This window comes from Balaenoptera acutorostrata, chromosome 4 (genome assembly GCF_949987535.1).
Source record: "Balaenoptera acutorostrata chromosome 4, mBalAcu1.1, whole genome shotgun sequence".
Taxonomy (NCBI): Eukaryota; Metazoa; Chordata; class Mammalia; order Artiodactyla; family Balaenopteridae; genus Balaenoptera; species Balaenoptera acutorostrata.
This window is the reverse complement of record NC_080067.1, coordinates 31587561-31607004: the sequence shown is the minus strand read 5'-3', so window position 1 is coordinate 31607004 and position 19444 is coordinate 31587561. Positions and strand designations below refer to the sequence as shown.

The 19444-nt window shown below is 33.9% G+C and overlaps 1 protein-coding gene across 2 annotated transcripts in view; it reads left to right on the top strand.

Annotated features, from left to right (window-relative positions):
• The window catches only part of PLOD2 (procollagen-lysine,2-oxoglutarate 5-dioxygenase 2), a 107170-nt gene extending 87726 nt beyond the window's left edge, over positions 1-19444 (top strand). Inside the window, exons 12-20 of one of the 2 annotated variants that reach the window (XM_007188095.2) lie at positions 7473-7598; positions 9828-9969; positions 11125-11187; positions 12189-12302; positions 14982-15047; positions 16159-16263; positions 17435-17581; positions 17691-17816; positions 17988-19444. In XM_007188095.2, the coding sequence (XP_007188157.2) occupies positions 7473-7598; positions 9828-9969; positions 11125-11187; positions 12189-12302; positions 14982-15047; positions 16159-16263; positions 17435-17581; positions 17691-17816; positions 17988-18143 (1045 nt within the window). In that variant the 3' untranslated portion in view covers positions 18144-19444. The remainder of the gene's footprint in view (positions 1-7472; positions 7599-9827; positions 9970-11124; positions 11188-12188; positions 12303-14981; positions 15048-16158; positions 16264-17434; positions 17582-17690; positions 17817-17987) is intronic. The other variant, XM_007188096.2, reaches the window with a different exon arrangement.

The window sequence follows — 19444 nt, the reverse complement described above, 5'->3', positions numbered from 1 at the left end:
TAGCACTGTTATGAGTTCATCAGTTTTTCATTAGAGTTCTGAAAATGCTTATTCATTCAGTTCAGCAGTACAGTTACCAGAAACCTGTACTTGTCAGAGTCTTTTCTATGAATTCCTTGAAGATGAAACCCTTTTATAGGAACATATTTGCAAAAGCATCGGAGTACACCCAGAACTGTCTGTAAATGACAAAAGACTTAAAAATGACCACGGTTAAAGATTTGATGAAAGTTCATAATGGAGCAATTGACAAGGAAATTTAGTTATTTCTGAGATATACATTTTAAAGTAATAACTAGAATTATGACTTATAACATTATACCAGAACATATAAGATTTTTAGAAATTTCATGTAATGTCTGAAACATTTATATTAACATATTTCCATACAAATAACCCAATGAAAGTTTAGTATTAGTTGTTTTGTTTGTTTGTTTATACTGCAGGTTCTTATTAGGCATCAATTTTATATACATCAGTGTATACATGTCAATCCCAATCGCCCAATTCAGCACACCACCATCCCCACCCCACTGCAGTTTTCCCCCCTTGGTGTCCATATGTCTGTTCTCTACATCTGTGTCTCAACTTCTGCCCTGCAAACCGGCTCATCTGTACCATTTTTCTAGTTTCCACATACATGCGTTAGTTTACGATATTTGTTTGTCTCTTTTTGACTTACTTCACTCTGTATGACAGTCTCTAGATCCATCCACGTCTCAACAAATGACTCAATTTCGTTCCTTTTTATGGCTGAGTAATATTCCATTGTATATATGTACCACATCTTCTTTATCCATTCGTCTGTCGATGGGCATTTAGGTTGCTTCTATGTCCTGGCTATTGTAAATAGCGCTGCAATGAACATTGGGGTGCATGTGTCTTTTTGAATTATGGTTTTCTCTGGGTATATGCCCAGTAGTGGGATTGCTGGATCATATGGTAAATCTATTTGTAGTTTTTTAAGGAACCTCCATACTGTTCTCCATAGTGGCTGTATCAATTTACATTCCCACCAACAGTGCAAGAGGGTTCCCTTTTCTCCACACCCTCTCCAGCATTTGTTGTTTGTAGATTTTCTGATGATGCCCATTCTAACTGGTGTGAGGTGATACCTCATTGTAGTTTTGATTTGCATTTCTCTAATAATTAGTGATGTTGAGCATCTTTTCATGTGCTTCTTGGCCATCTGTATGTCTTGTTTGGAGAAATGTCTATTTAGGTCTTCTGCCCATTTTTGGATTGGGTTGTTTGTTTCTTTAATATTGAGCTGAATGAGCTGTTTATATATTTTGGAGATTAATCCTTTGTCCGTTGATTCGTTTGCAAATATTTTCTCCCATTCTGAGTGTTGTCTTTTCGTCTTGTTTATGGTTTCCTTTGCTGTGCAAAAGCTTTGAAGTTTCATTAGGTCCCATTTGTTTATTTTTGTTTTTATTTCCATTACTCTAGGAGGTGGATCAAAAAAGATCTTCCTGTGATTGATGTCAAAGAGTGTTCTTCCTATGTTTTCCTCTAAGAGTTTTATAGTGTCCGGTCTTACATTTAGGTCTCTAATCCATTTTGAGTTTATTTTTGTGTATGGTGTTAGGGAGTGTTCTAATTTCATTCTTTTACATGTAGCTGTCCAGTTTTCCCAGCACCACTTATTGAAGAGGCTGTCTTTCTCCATTGTATATCTTTGCCTCCTTTGTCATAGATTAGTTGACCATAGGTGCGTGGGTTTATCTCTGGGCTTTCTATCCTGTTCCATTGATCTATGTTTCTGTTTTTGTGCCAGTACCATATTGTCTTGATTACTGTAGCTTTGTAGTATAGTCTGAAGTCAGGGAGTCTGATTCCTCCAGCTCCGTTTTTTTCCCTCAAGACTGCTTTGGCTATTCGGGGTCTTTTGTGTCTCCATACAAATTTTAAGATGATTTGTTCTAGTTCCGTAAAAAATGCCATTGGTAATTTGATAGGGATTGCATTGAATCTGTAGAGTGCTTTGGGTAGTATAGTCATTTTCACAATATTGATTCTTCCAATCCAAGAACATGGTATGTCTCTCCACCTGTTGGTATCATCTTTAATTTCTTTCATCAGTGTCTTATAGTTTTCTGCATACAGGTCTTTTGTCTCCCTAGGTAGGTTTATTCCTAGGTACTTTATTCTTTTTGTTGCAATGGTAAATGGGAGTGTTTCCATAATTTCTCTTTCAGATTTTTCATCATTAGTGTATAGGAATGCAAGAGATTTCTGTGCATTAATTTTGTATCCTGCAGCTTTCCCAAATTCATTGATTAGCTCTAGTAGTTTTCTGGTGGCATCTTTAGGATTCCCTATGTATAATATCATGTCATCTGCAAACAGTGACAGTTTTACTTCTTCTTTTCCAATTTGTATTCCTTTTATTTCTTTTTCTTCTCTGATTGCCGTGGCTAGGACTTCCAAAACTATGTTGAATAATAGTGGTGAGAGTGGACACCCTTGTCTCGTTCCTGATCTTAGAGGAAATACTTCCAGTTTTTCACCATTGAGAATGATGTTTGCCATGGGTTTGTCATATATGGCCTTTATTATGTTGAGGTAGGTTCCCTCTATGCCCACTTTCTGGAGAGTTTTTATCATAAATCGGTGTTGAATTTTGTCAAAAGCTTTTTCTGCATCTATTGAGATGATCATATGGTTTTTATTCTTCAATTTGTTAATATGGTGTATCACATTGATTGATTTGCATATATTGAAGAATCCTTGCATCCCTGGGATAAATCCCACTTGATCGTGGTGTATGATCCTTTTAATGTGTTGTTGGATTCTGTTTGCTAGTATTTTGTTGAGGATTTTTGCATCTATATTCATCAGTGATAATTGGTCTGTAATTTTCTTTTTTTGTAGTATCTTTGTCTGGTTTTGGTATCAGGGTGATGGTGGCCTCATAGAATGAGTTTGGGAGTGTTCCTTCCTCTGCAATTTTTTGGAAGAGTTTGAGAAGGATGGGTGTTAGCTCTTCTCTAAATGTTTGATAGAATTCACCTGTGAAGCCATCTGGTCCTGGACTTTTGTTTGTTGGAAGATTTTTAATCAGTTTCAATTTCATTACTTGTGATTGGTCTGTTCATATTTTCTGTTTCTTCCTGGTTCAGTCTTGGAAGGTTATACCTTTCTAAGAATTTGTCCGTTTCTTCCAGGTTGTGCATTTTATTGGCATGGAGTTGCTTGTAGTAGTCTCTTAGGATGCTTTGTATTTCTGCAGTGTCTGTTGTAACTTCTCCTTTTTCATTTCTAATTTTATTGATTTGACTCCTCTCCCTCTTTTTCTTGATGAGTCTGGCTAATGGCTTATCAATTTTGTTTATCTTCTCAAAGAACCAGCTTTTAGTTTTATTGATCTTTGCTATTGTTTTCTTTGTTTCTATTTCATTTATTTCTGCTCTGATCTTTATGATATCTTTCCTTCTGCTAACTTTGGGTTTTGTTTGTTCTTCTTTCTCTAGTTGCTTTAGGTGTAAGGTTAGATTGTTTACTTGAGGTTTTTCTTGTTTCTTTAGGTAGGCTTGTATAGCTATAAACTTCCCTCTTAGAACTGCTTTTGCTGCATCCCATAGGTTTTGGATTGTCGTGTTTTCATTGTCATTTGTCTCTAGGTATTTTTTGATTTCCTCTTTGATTTCTTCAGTGATCTCTTGGTTGTTTAGTAACGTATTGTTTAGCCTCCATGTATTTATGTTTTTTTCATTTTTTTCCCTTTAATTCACTTCTAATCTCATAGTGTTGTGGTCAGAAAAGATGCTTGATATGATTTCAATTTTCTTAAATTTACTGAGGCTTGATTTGTGACCCAAGATGTGATCTATCCTGGAGAATGTTCCGTGCGCACTTGAGAAGAAAGTGTAATCTGCTGTTTTTGGATGGAATGTCCTATAAATATCAATTAAATCTATCTGGTCTATTGTGTCATTTAAAGCCTGTGTTTCCTTATTGATTTTCATTTTGGATGATCTGTCCATTGGTGTAAGTGAGGTGTTAAAGTCCCCCACTATTATTGTGTTACTGTTGATTTCCTCTTTTATAGCTGTTAGCAGTTGCCTCATGTATTGAGGTGCTCCTATGTTGGGTGCATATATATCTATAATTGTTATATCTTCTTCTTGGATTGATCCCTTGATCATTATGTAGTGTCCTTCTTTGTCTCTTGTAATAGTCTTTATTTTAAAGTCTATTTTATCTGATATGAGTATAGCTACTCCAGCTTTCTTTTGATTTCCATTTGCATGGAATATCTTTTTCCATCCCCTCACTTTCAGTCTGTATGTGTCCCTAGGTCTGAAGTGGGCCTCTTGTAGACGGCATATATATGGGTCTTGTTTTTGTATCCATTCAGCAAGCCTGTGTCTTTTGGTTGGAGCATTTAATCCATTCACGTTTAAGGTAATTATCGATATGTATGTGCCTATGACCATTTTCTTAATTGTTTTGGGTTTGTTTTTGTAGGTCCTTTTCTTCTCTTGTGTTTCCCACTTAGAGAAGTTCCTTTAGCATTTGTTGTAGAGCTGGTTTGGTGGTGCTGAGTTCTTTTAGCTTTTGCCTTTTTGTAAAGCTTTTGATTTCTCTGTCAAATCTGAATGAGATCCTTGCCGGGTAGAGTAATCTTGGTTGTAGGTTCTTCCCTTTCATCACTTTAAGTATATCATGCCACTCCCTTCTGGCTTGTAGAGTTTCTGCTGATAAATCAGCTGTTAACCTTATGGGAGTTCCCTTGTATGTTATTTGTCGTTTTTCCCTTGCTGCTTTCAATAATTTTTCTTTGTCTTTAATTTTACCAATTTGATTACTATGTGTCTCAGTGTGTTCCTCCTTGGGTTTATCCTGTATGGGACTGTCTGTGCTTCCTGGACCGGGGTGGCTATTTCCTTTCCCATGTTAGGGAAGTTTTTGACTATAATGTCTTCAAATATTTTCTCTGGTCCTTTCTCTCTCTCTTCTCTTTTTGGGACCCCTATAATGCGAATGTTGTTGCATTTAATGTTGTCCCAGAGGTCTCTTAGGCTGTCTTCATTTCTTTTCATTCTTTTTTCTTTATTCTGTTCCACAGCAGTGAATTCCACCATTCTGTCTTCCAGGTCACTTATCCGTTCTTCTGCCTCAGTTATTCTGCTATTGATTCCTTCTAGTGTAGTTTTCATTTCAGTTATTCTATTGTTCATCTCTGTTTGTTTGTTCTTTAATTCTTCTAGGTCTTTGTTAAACATTTCTTGCATCTTCTCGATCTTTGCCTCCATTCTTATTCCAAGGTCCTGTATCATCTTCATCATTTTTCTGAATTCTTTTTCTGGAAGGTTGCCTATCTCCACTTCATTTAGTTGTTTTTTCTGGAGTTTTATCTTGTTCCTTCAGCTGGTACATAGCCCTCTGCCTTTTCATCTTGTCTGTCTTTCTGTTAATGTGGTTTTTGTTCCACAGGCTGCAGGATTATAGTTTTTCTTGCTTCTGCTGTCTGCCCTCTGGTGGTTGAGGCTATCTAAGAGGCTTGATGGGAGGCTTTGGTTGTGGGTAGAGCTGACTGTTGCCGTGGTGGTCAGAGCTCAGTAAAACTTTAATCCACTTGACTGTTGATGGGTGGGGCTGGGTTCTCTCCCTGTTGGTTGTTTTGCCTGAGGCAACCCAACACTGGAACCTACCTGGGCTCTTTGGTGGGGCTAGTAACAGACTCTGGGAGGGCTCACGCCAAGGAGTACTTCCCAGAACTTCTGCTGCCAGTGTCCTTGTCCCCACGGTGAGCCACAGCCACCCCCCACCTCTGCAGGAGACCTTCCAACACTAGCAGGTAGGTCTGGTTCAGTCTCCCCCGGGGTCACTGCTCCTTCACCTGGGTCCCGATGCGCACACTATTTTGTGTGCGCCCTCCAAGAGTGGGGTCTCTGCTTCCCCCAGTCCTGTCGAAGTCCTGCAATCAAATCCCACTAGACTTCAAAGTCTGATTCTCTATGAATTCCACCTCCCCTTGCCAGACCCCCAGGTTGGGAAGCCTGACGTGGGGCTCAGAACCTTCACTCCAGTGGGTGGACTTCTGTGGTATAAGTGTTCACCAGTCTGTGAGTCACCCACCCACCAGTTATGGGATTTGATTTTACTCTGACTGTGCCCCTCCTACCGTCTCATTGTGGCTTCTCCTTTGTCTTTGGATGTGGGGTATCTTTTTTGGTGCATTCCAGTGTCTTCCTGTCGATGATTGTTGGATTTTGATTTTCAGTGTCTCTTTCCCCAGCTCTGTCAGGCAGCTAAGGTTATAAATTACAAGATTTTTTTCTATTAAATATTTGATCTTGTTAGTTATCAACATTGAATTATCATTCATTCCTTAGATTAACATAATATGTAGATTCTAATTTATGTTTTTATTTCCAATATTATAGGTATTCTAAACAAAACAAAATATAAATGTATCTGGTTAACATTTTATTCTAATAGGAACCAGGAAAAATAAACTACAATCATTATTTTGCATGAAGTGTATTTACAAACTGTGTGTCACTTTTCCATAGGTAAGAGAAAGGGCACACCTGGTCTTCACAAGATTGGAGGGTTGTGAAATAGGTTTTTTTGTGGAAATAGTTGGTCTATAACCTTCCTCTTGGCGGAGTTGTGTGAGATTTTCTTCAAAATTGTATGACACCACTACAATTTACTTCATTTTAAAAATAATTCTAACAGAACTTCAGATTTTGTTACCTCATTTGGAAAATGTTGACACATTATAAATTAGATTTCCTTAAAAGAAATCTGACATGTTTTGAATTTGTAACATATACTTGTCTTAAAGGGGCTGCTTTCCTGGTAGGTAGTGAGACAGCACGGTATAGCAGTTACCTTCTATTTTGTTTTCTAAAATAGTCAAAAGACCAGAAAAATGTTTAGTGTTGCCGGGGCTAGCACAACCCATTTTAAAAGTTTTAAAAAAAAACGGAAACATACTTTAAAGTAATTCAAGGCTTAACTTTAGGAAAACTGGCCTACTTACAAATATCTCAGCCCATCTTCATACATTTTTTTATTCAGCAAATATTTACTGGATACCTTAATGCACCAGGGACTGTTACGTCTGCCTAATAACAATGAAAATATTTGATTTCATTTAGTATAATTTTCGAAATACTAAAATAACTAAATAATTAAGGTAGTTATACTCTTTGGATATAAGTATGATACTTTTAAAAGTTGTTTTTATACTTTCATTCACATTTTCAATTACTTTTCCTTTCTCATTAGTCTTTTTTAAAAAACATCATTGAAAGTCAGCAATGTACTTATTTTAAAAAAAGTGAGGGGAGGAAATTCCTCTCTATTTTATTTTACATTTAGTTTTTTGGACTAACTACATGTGTGCTAAATGAACTTTATTGTTTTCTGTGTCACGTTAAGCCCAAAACACATAATTCTGTGGCAGTTAAAAAATAAATAATTATCTGGATTTGTTTTTCTCTCATCTTTAGAAAGATCATTGCTCCTCTTGTAACTCGTCATGGAAAGCTGTGGTCCAACTTCTGGGGGGCCTTGAGTCCTGATGGATACTACGCTCGATCTGAAGATTATGTGGATATTGTTCAAGGGAATAGAGTGTAAGTTACTTGATTTGATCTTTTAATGTAAAATACTTTTATCTAAAGATATGGTCTTGTTAATATTATATTGAATTTTAAAACATTTTTTATCTCCTTATGTTAAGTGGAAATTTGAAGACCTGGAGACCACTTGGGATCCTGCAATACTAGTGTAAAACTAATATTTAAAAAATTGTTCTTAAAGTTGTAAATCTTCAAAGGCGCAAACTCTCAGTTGTGGGAAGTACTAAAAGACAATGTATGATTACCATGGGTAGTCATCTTATGGTTGTTAGAAGAGGAATATTCTTTAAAGTTTGGAAAGGGAATTTAGTTTAGCTAATTTCTTTAGTGGCCAGGGTGAAGGTTGTTTGATAGCTTATAAAATTTATAAATGAGCAAACAGAAACACCAACAATCAAACCTTCCAACATTTCCTTTTGCAAGAATTTTCCTTTCTGCAAGAATTTTTGCAAGCAGCTAGTATTCTGCTTTAAAGAGAAATTGCTTTGCCAGTATGAGTTCCATTTCTAGAGTTTGAAAAGAATATACTTACTACAAAGTATGTGCATGATTGATATTTATTTCAAAGATAACAATTGATATTTTTTAAACTAAAAATTAATCACACTTGAAGTAGTTTTTTTGCTAAGGTAATATTAAGGAAGAATGTGTCCTGTTTTTCATACAGATGATGGGCCAGAGTGACTGAGACATTAAGTGCTTTGCCTAATTTCTCAGATACATCGGCTCAATTAAAAAGGGTTAAAATTTAGAAAAAAAAAAAACCCCACACACTTCTTGTTGAACAGTTGAGTGGTAAAGAGATGTTTTGCTTGTGAAAATAATAATAGGTGTAAAAACAGTAATAGTAAATTTGAATGATGTAAACGATAAAGGCTTTTGTTAGCTGCAGTTAAGAAGCATGATAACTGAGAAAATGCTATTAAGATCATATTCTGTTGTTTCAAAGTATGTTAATTGATTCTGGAATGATCAGGATAGACCATATGCCTGATATTGTCTGTGGGTATAGCAGGGCTAAGGCTTCACAGAAGTAGAAATAGAGAACTCATATTTCATTTAAGTTGTTTTAGGCACTGGTGTTTTTCTGTCCAACCTCCTGTAATTGTTGTCTAAAGTGTAAGGAAAAGAATAAAGTAGAGGTTTTTGATTTAGTTAATAGAAGAATGTACCTTATGAATAAAAGCTACATGAAAGAATGACATCTTGTGACGTGTGTGTGTGTGTGTGTGTATGTGTGTGTGTGTTTTCCTTTAAAATTGAAACAGTGCACACTCTACCATACCAGTGATTAATTTCTGAATTCAGCGGACACATTGTATATTTTTGATTGGCCATTTCCTTTGAGGCTCATCTAGTAAGACAAAATGATGTTACCTATATTGCTTTCAATATCTAACTACATTTCCTTGGTCAGGATCTTCCCTTTCTGTGCTCTAAAAGCAAAGGCATATCCCTTCAGGTGAACCTCTATTATATTGTTTTTATGAAATGAGTCATGTTCAGAGTAAGGAGACAAGTGTGGGAAAGAATGAAGGACAAAATAAACAGTGTCTCCCAACACTCGTGTACTTCCAGCTGTGTTTCTTTATATCTTCCTTTTTCTACGGACAATTGAGGTAGCTTAATGAATTTCAAAAGACCATATTTTAGGAGAATTTTAGGCTGTATTCAGTGATGCGCTGGTAAATGTCTAACAACTAGCTCTTTGGGTTGGAGGATGCCCTGATTTGTAGTGTTTGCCCAGTTCTGTGTTCTGAATAGTTCTACCACGGCTGACTTCAAGCTTCCAGTGTGAAGTCAGAAGGGAAGCTAAATGCTCTGGAGAGCCAGTGTGAGCTGGCTGCAGTATGCCACTGGCTGGATGTGCTATTTTTTGCTATCAGACTGCTTAATCTTAAATGTACAGCAGAATAGTATAACTCTAGCTGTATCAACAGAGTGAGGGATGACAGCCAAAATGCCAAACATATCAACCTTAAAATGAAGTTTATGTAGGGAGATAGTGATTTATCTCATAGTATGTAGTGTTTACCAAGTAATCTCATGTGTATGTGTGTACATATGTGCCAGATATCATTAAATGTGTTTGCATTTGTGTGTAACTTGATTCAGTAGTTTATATCTGCAAAATTTTAAAACATTGAAGGCATTTATTTTTAAAAACATAAAAATAAAACTTCGTATTTGTGGTATTTTGGAACGTCTTATCTTTACTTTCAGAGGGATATGGAATGTCCCATACATGGCTAACGTGTACTTAATTAAAGGAAAGACACTCCGATCAGAGATGAATGAAAGGAACTATTTTGTTCGTGATAAATTGGATCCTGATATGGCTCTTTGCCGAAATGCTAGAGAAATGGTAGGGTATACAATGATGGCTTGCTTGAATGTCTCTGTAAGATGGCTTGCTTTCCCAGTTTTGATGTGTCATTTGTTTTGGTGCCCTTTTTCTTTCTGATTTGTAGTACTAGCCAATTTTTTTGGTTCCGTATTGAAATACTGGAAGCAATTATGGAGAATAATTTACCTGTGGAACATTTACCTATAGAAACAACTTGAAAAAAGTTAGGCTTGGTGCTTAGGTTAACTCATAAGCAACAGTAAGATTTTCAATAATAAACAGATTTATTACAAATCAGCTTTGCATTTTTAAGAATTTGCCTTTACTTTCATTTGAAATTCTATAGTTAAAACCTGACCTAATTAAAGTTAACTATATGAAGTCTGGGTGAAATGATCAGTTACACATTTAAGAAAAACACACTTTTGTCCTGAAATCAATGTCCATATTTTCTCTATCATTATTAACCCCATACTCTCAAAAAGATGTTCCTTACCAGTAATCTGGGAGAAGGATTGAAACATGTAGTCTATTTAATCTATGTGAAAAATTAATGATACATTGCTATTCTACAAATGTACTTTCTTGATAAAACTTGTGATTGTAGAAAATAGTTTGTTTTTCAAAATGTGTTAATACATCTTAAAACATTTATATGGTTTTCTGTTTTAAAATGGTTGGGTTATTTTATTTAAATTTATATAAGCAAATGTGATTTTGGAAAAAATCAGGAAAGTTGGCAAGTACTTTTTTTCTGGTTTAATAAGGCATGTATTGTTTGAATGTATTTGTTTTTCCTATAAACTTATGTCCATTGTTATATTGACTATACTCAGTACTTGTGACTGTAATTTGTGCTCATGTCTGGCTAATTTGACTCAACAGCGCATCCTGGAATGGCCATTCTTACACATTTTTTCCTTTGTCTTAATTTTGTTATCTAATGAAAATTCTACTAAGGAATGAGCTTGGATTTATGTTTGACCAACAGAAAAAAAAGGGCTGGAGTTGTTTCTTTGTGTGCGCTGTAAGCTTTGCTTGTTCTGCATGTTGTCTGTGAAGGACATTTCAGAATGTCAGCTTTTGATCAAAGGCTGCTATTTTTGTTTACCTAAGAATACCTGAGAGAGTGGGTGTGCAGGTCAACTTACCCAATCCTTCTCTTCATTTTAGACTTTACAAAGGGAAAAAGACTCCCCTACTCCGGAAACATTCCAAATGCTCAGGCCCCCAAAGGTGTTATTTTTATTTATTTTTACTTGTTTTGGTTTATTTAATTTTGTTTATTTAATTAAAATACTAGATATTGTCTAGAAGTAAAGTTTAAGAGTCTTCTTTCCTTTTAGCTTGGTGTAAATGGTCGGTATTCGTTGGTTCTGAATCTGTATATGTATGTGTGTGCTTTGCATGTTGGGGTACGCATTGTGTGATATTCACCTCTTAGTTCTTTGGGCTGATTTAGATTTTATGGTTGACAAATGAGAAAGTTAAATCCAAATCACTTTAACTAGTTTTTCCAGTTTTTGTTTTTTTAAGGGAGAGAAGAAGTAGGAGTAAATATAAAGTACATCCTGATTAAAATGAGATTTGGGTACTCTTCACCATTTTTTTTTTTATTACTAACTAACTCTTTTACTATTAAAACAGGTACAAAAAGAAACAACCTTACCTTAACTGTGTTTGCCACATTTATTTGGTTTGGGGCAAGGACAGGAGACTGATTTTCTTTAGCTGCCTCATAATGCAGGAGTAATTTCTGTGTTCAGTCTTTAAATATCAGGACAATAAAAGTATGAAATAGACTGACAAAATAAAATTGACATTTGAATTCTTGTTTAAAAATGTGATATCTTCTTCGAAAGGGAAAGAAGCTGAAAGAGGTACAATTAATTGCACTTTGGTGTCTCAAAAATATTTCTGCTTTCAAACAGGAATTCTTTTTCCTTGATGTCTACATTTAGGACCAATGAGAAAGGGACAAAAACAGTTATTCTTCTTTTTCTCAGTTGAGTGTCAGTGCTATCAATTAGTTTTGTGTGGTGTCTGAATTCATAATTAATGAAAATTTTATTTTTTATTTTAAATCATGCATGTTTTATGTGAAAAATAAAAATGCATGTTCCTGAATGAGATATAAAAGTTGAAATTAATATCTTCTGTATATTTTTCCTGTGGTTAAATTTATGTTCTTGTACTTTCCTCCAAGATTATTAATACTATTATTTTTTGGCATATAGGGTGTGTTTATGTACATTTCTAATAGACATGAATTTGGAAGACTATTATCAACTGCTAATTATAATATTTCCCATTATAACAATGACCTCTGGCAGATTTTTGAAAATCCTGTGGTATGTATTTCATGCTCAGCTTCATTTATTACTTATTTTCCTATAACTCTAAATGGATGTAAATCAATTAGGTTAATAATATGAAAATATGGTAAGAGGCTTTAAAAGGTATTTTTAATTATATTTTTTTAAGGCATAATTAATTATATTTCTTGACTAAGAACTTTCTTTTTAAAGACATATGAGGTTTGGGGAAGGGAATTATCAGTTTCTTTGATTTCTCCCAATATCTCTGTTTTATATATTCAAAAACTCCAACAAATTTTTAATCACAATTTCAGAGGAAAATGTTTCCAAGTAGCTCACGTATGACAATATTACATTTTGACTTTCAGGTAAAAAATTCAAAAAGTTAATTTGTGAAAATGGATTTTATTTTATCATTTTGTTTGTTTTTTATAACAATTTTGTGAATGTACACCAAAGATAGCTAGAGAAAATTGCAGAGTAAGTGGATTCAGCATATAAAGTCTTAAGTTGAGGAAATGATTTCCTTTTGAAGTCCAAAATTATTTCTTCTCTGAAAGATTTGAATCATGTAGGCATTAATTCCTTTTTTGTTTTACTGGGTTGGTTTTCCTTAGTCAAGTTGGCACAATTATTCAAGGGAAAATACTCTCTCTAATCTCTGTAATACTACTATTTATGGTTTTCTCCTTCCCAATAGTAAAAGTTTTAAATTACAAAGACTCAATCCACCTGATGAGAATTCTCTTTTATTTCGTAGTAGGTGATTTTTGGGAATAGTAAATTTAATGGTCTCTGGAACTCTGTTGAAGGAAAAAGAATATCTTTTGACTTTTTGGGGGTATTTTAAAAATACTTCTGTTTCATTTTAGCTGCATATCTCCATATTTCACAGGAATAGAATTGAAAAGAGGCTTTTTTTAAATGGTGAGGGTGGAATTACATATTTTACTTTGGCACTGAATCTCTTGGTATTTTAAGAGACAGAATTATTTGATTTCTTGGGTAATAATTAACTTCCTGAAAAAAATGTCCCAAGTTATATCCTGTAGATATTTGTGTGAGAATTCAAATCATTAGAGAGTATGCAATGAATATATCAGAAATAATAGGAACTGCTTTTCTTTCCATGCTTTGTTTTGTTTTTGGTAAATTAGCCTGACTGACATGCCTCATGAGGGGTATCCCATAGCAAAATATTTAATGATTATCCCATTATCAGAACTTCTAAGAAATTAGTAAAGTCAGTTTGTTCCATGATATTTGAAAAGCAGTCTAAAATGAAAAGTTAATATTAATGCTTTAATGTAAAATCTAAGGAGCTTGTTTCTTTAACTTCAAAAAATCTATAATGATTCCAGGAAAGAATACTTAAAAATATTTAAAGATTCTGAAATGTTATGTATGATTATTTACTGCTAATTTTCCCCCATGTTTTGGAATCAGAGAACCAATTAATATTAAAGGGAATAATGAGATAATACAGTAATTTGATCCTTATAATGATATACTATGTATAAATTAAATTTGTTAAAGAATTTGAAGATAACTTTTGTTCTTCCATATCAAAAATTTCTGAGTAACATATAAGCAGAGATATGCAAAACTAAGAATGGCAAATAAATTATCAGGGCCCTTCTGAATTGTGGCCTCAAAAGATATATTTCAGACAAATATTTTTGAAACGTATTTTGGTTGGAATTATTTTGAGCCCATATCTCAGTTCTTTCCTGTTTGCTCACTTAATTTGTACTTTGCAAAGAGAAAATTAAGAATTTTGTTAAATGGTCTAAATATATTTAAGAAAAGATCATTTTGGATATTGACTCATATTTTAATATATACTCTTTAAATATTGGGTTTTTAAATAAAACACTTGACCCAGGAAAAGGATTCCTTAGCTGATACTGACAAAAATTGATGTATCTTAGCGTGTGTCTTACGTGTCAGTGATTGGACTAAGAGAAGATTCAGGTTCATGAATTAGTATGAAGAGGAGCTATTTTTCAATATATGGTCTTATACCTTAATTTCAGTAACTAAAAGATATGAAATAGTAACCCCATGATCATTCTTTGATACACATCTAAAACTGAAGGCAGAAATTTTAAATACATTTAAAAAAATCAAAATTATTTTAGAGTAATTCACTATAAAATTATAAGTAAGGCCAAGTTGATTAATATTTTTACAAATTTTACTAATTTTTACTAATTAAGTTTTACTAATATTTGTTGGTAGGATTATGTTTCTTTCACTTTTAAAACACACATATTTACCTACTAATTTTTACTAATACTAATATTTTTACTAGTATTTGTTGGTAGGATTAATTTTTACTAATATTTGTTGGTAGGATTATGTTCCTTATCTTTCACTTTTAAAACACACATATTTACCTACACCTATGTATATGCATAGAATATAGCATACAAATATAGTGACTATAAGATTACTCAAATTTTACAATCCTGAGTTATAAAACTCCGTAAATGAAAATTTTGCATTTCATAAAATGATGTGAACATATATAGAATCAGGCAAAGTTTAAAAAGCATAAACTGCGGTTTCTGAAAATTCCTACTTTGTCTACTACACGTAGTCATTTATAAATTGCTTGAGCAATTTCTAAAGTGCATGTACTTTATATTTTCTATTAAAGTATTTATGAAAAGGTTTTTGCTTTAATCTGTGCAACTGATTTTTTTGTAGGACTGGAAGGAAAAGTATATAAACCGAGATTATTCAAAGATTTTCACTGAAAATATAGTTGAACAGGTTTGTATTAATAATTACTATGATATGTAGAGCATTTTTGCTATATTTTCCAGCAGGGAATATTATTAATGCAATACTGCTTTAGCAGCAGATGTTGTGAAAGTGGAGAAACTTTATCCTTTAGGTAAAATTCATATGACTTAATTACCAATTTTACAGCCTTAAGGGTCCTACAGTTGTAAACATGTAGAAAAATGAGAATTAACAATAATTTTAAGATCATGCCATTTTTTTAGCATACTCCCAAATGTTATAGCTATCTCAAAAATAAGGAATTTTTGGCAGATCTCTGATGTAGGCCTCTTTCAATGAAAGTTTATCTTTGAAAGAAATTGAGCTCCACACGTCTCTTCTCAGAGAGGTCTTTTAAAAAATGAACTCTGTTTGAGGTTAGTGTTCCAAACTATTGCTAATACCTTATTTCAGAGAATGTAAAGTGTCTAAAATGTGTTTAATTCTGAGATGCTCTGTTATTTTCTGTACCGTGAGAAAGGAAAAAAATACTGCCAATTAAACTATGATGCAATGTTTTCTAGTCACTTAGAATTTTTTATTTTATGCATATTGAAAGAGCTATTTTAGACTTATTAAGGCATATATGTTATATGTTACAGAGCACTGTATACATGATAGCATTTCATTTCAATGAGTGGTAGTGTAAATCATTTAAAAAGATGTTTCAAAGGGCAAGTCAACAAGTGCAGTGCCAACTAAATGTGTGCATGTGCACACACACAGATAGATACATACAAACACACAAAGTGAGGACAGAATGAATGCCTGACCAAGTGTACATGCCCTGTGGCATTAACAACTACATCACTATGGCTGCCTGGCCAACTGTGTCTCTGAGACACGTCTTGATTGCACAGAGGTTAAAATGCAAACAAAATAAGTAAATAAATGAAAATAAGTCTTAGAAATTGTTTAAAAAAAAAAAACCCAAACTAGTATTGTTTGTAACAGTAATGTCAGTAATGTTGGGCAAACTTCTTAAAAAGACATCTACGTGAGATAAATATTGAATATTCTATACTTTTGAAATGCCATTTCTTAGTAAGAAGACACAAAATGTTACTCTCTTAATGGTGATGTCATGTTTTATCTATAGCCTTGTCCAGATGTTTTTTGGTTTCCTATATTTTCTGAAAAAGCCTGCGATGAATTGGTGGAAGAAATGGAGCATTATGGCCAGTGGTCTGGGGGGAAACATCATGTAAGTTGTCATTTCACACAAAGAACTAAAATGTGTATGTGGGACAAGGAGGAGCGTAGATATTTAGAGAAGGTAGAGGAGGTTTGTCCTTTTTGTCTTACATCTCTGAGTCTTAGACCTAAATGAAGGGGCTACCCAAGGCTGTCAAGAGAACTCTTGTTTTTAGCCTAATTCTGGTACTAATTGTTTAACATTTAATCTGTCCGGGCCTCAGTTTCATCTCCAATTATGCTGGATAGGCCTTAAGGGTCAGTGTCTCCTGGCTGGGGATGGTAAGGTAATATATGCCTATTGTGTGATATTGCTCTTCTCCAAGGCCACTTTTTATTCTCTGCATTTTTGCAGTGAGCTGCAGTGAAAATACCAAGACAAAGTTTCTCTGGTTGACTGCCAAAGCTATTTTTTTTTGTGTAAACATAGGCAGGAGGAATCTATTTGAATGCCTTTGGTGTAATTCAGTTTTGCATTTACATTCAGAGTCAAAGACTTGGCTGAAAGCATTACTGTAGGTGGTTCAAGGTATTTCTTTTCCTCTGAGAACCCACAGATGCCAGCTCCGTCACAGTACTGAGGAATTTTAATGGAATATTCTGGAATATCACTGCCTCTGCTCAATTATATATTCCCCAGCTAGTTAGCTGATCAGGAAGACAGAAGTTCAAAGTATGAGGAAGAACTTGAAGTCAGCAGGTGGTAGGATAATGAAAAGCAATCATGGAAGGACTTTGGGTGCCACAAAATAAAAGTGAGGAACGTGGCAGGGAAAGTTTATTTTCAGTGACAGGTAATCCAAGTGGCAGACAAACAGAATCTATGCCCATCACCAGCTAAGACTGCCTGAAGGTTCACCGTGAAAAAACTCATTTTCTAGGGGACATGGGAAGGCTTTGGCAATCAATTTTATTTACTTTCTCATCAGACCTCACATATCTATTAAATAAGTAGGAAAGCTGTCTTACTCTGTAATACTTTGCTTCATCATTGATACATTTGCAAAGCCATGTTATCTAAGTTATTTTGATAGTTTCGCAATTAAAGCAGATGGTACACCATAATTGAACTGTTATTTTTATTGTCTATTATGATCTTGTGGTTGAAAAAAATTCCAAGATAATGTAAGTGTGAATTGCACACAGACCACAGTTTATGATGTCATGAATACTCTTTCTAGGATAGCCGTATATCTGGTGGTTATGAAAATGTCCCAACTGATGATATCCACATGAAGCAAATTGGTCTGGAGAATGTATGGCTTCATTTTATCCGGGAATTTATTGCACCTGTTACGCTGAAGGTCTTTGCAGGCTATTATACTAAGGTGATTATCCTCCCATTCCTGCTGCCTACCTCCTACCAGTTTTTACACAAATGTCCTATTTTATATTGTTACTGATAAGCAAATCCATTGATTTACTTTGCTCTTTTAGGGGTTTGCACTATTGAATTTTGTAGTAAAATACTCCCCTGAAAGACAACGCTCTCTTCGCCCTCATCATGACGCTTCTACATTTACCATCAACATTGCACTCAATAATGTGGGAGAAGATTTTCAGGTAATTACGGCTTTTTTTTTTTTTTTACATTTTTCAAAAGAAATACGTCATTATGAAAGGGCTTTGCCTTATTTTCTTTTAGATTCTGCTTAGATATCATCATTTGAATTTTATCACTCATTAAAAATGAAACATACCAAGTTGATACATTTATTGGTCTATCTTTTTTAGGGTGGTGGATGCAAATTTCTAAGGTACAATTGCTCTATTGAGTCACCAAGAAAAGGCTGGAGTTTCATGCATCCAGGGAGACTCACGCATTTGCATGAAGGACTTCCTGTTAAAAATGGAACGAGATACATTGCCGTGTCATTTATAGATCCCTAAGTTATTTACTTTTCATTAAATTCAGTTTTCTTTCGGAATGGATGCCTGGCATGAACATGTCTTTGAAGTTGTGCTTGAGACGATGAGAAGAAAATTTTAATAACTTCCACAGAACAACTTCACTTTGGGCCAAACATTTGAAAAACTTTTTATAAAAAATTGATATTTCTTAATGTCTGCTCTGAGCCTTAAAACACAGATTGAAGAAGAAGAAAAAGGAACAAAATGTAAAAGCAAATATTTATTTCTATGCCTTATTGTCTCTGAGAATAATGACAATTTTCTGAATTTGTGTTTCAGTTGATAAAGTATTCAGGTACAGATGTACAAGTGACAAATGAGACTAATAATATTTTCTTATTAAAAGGCTGGGAAGAGTTTTATTTATCAACATGTAGACAAAATGGATATAAATGAAAATTTCAAAAATTTCAATTTTTGAAATGCTGAAAAACTGGAGTTCTAACTGAATTTGTATGCAACTAATTGTGTAAGTGCTTTTTTGACTGCCTATATAGGTACCTTTTACAGTAGTTACTGAAGGAATACAAAGAACAATATTACACAATGTTTTCCCTCAAGAAACTTAGTACAAAATACAACTGAGGTACATATCCAGTGGAAACTATTTCTGTTTAGATTGTTAGACAGATTTTTTTACATTTGCAGTAGAAATCAAGCCTTATGTTCCTTCAGATGAATTTTCCAAGGTGGATTATATTAAGTAGATGTTAGATTTAGGAAAGCTTTTGAGCCTTTCGATTTCTTAAAGTACATCAAGTATCAACTTAAGATCAGCAAGTGTCCTTAACTCAAAACAAGGTTTTTCTTTTTAATTCTAGAAAATAATGAGGAAAAAGAAAATTTCATTGAGATTAGTAGTAACACTTTATGATTTTTTTTTAAAAAACTCTTTTTACGTTTTTAAGTACTTGAATTTTATATCAGGAAAATAAAGTTGGTGAGCCTTTGTTCTTCCCTTTTGCCCTTTGTCTTCCTCCTAATTCTTTTCTTCCGGAGGGTGATTCACTTTTTTGTCTTCCCAGCATAGTCTCCGTTTTATCCTTCTTACTCTTTTTATTACCTTCCTTTTATCCCACTTTAAAAAATTCCCCAACACAAAAAAATTTGTGACTTGATTTTTTTACCATTACTCTGAGTGAGGTTTAAATATTCTTATTGTAGCTACTGTTTTTAATTTAAAGGTTAAACTTGAAAAAAGTTTTAAGTCATGGTGCCAAATTTCATTTTTCTAACACCATGTGTTAGAAAATTATGAAAAATAAAATAATTTAAAATAA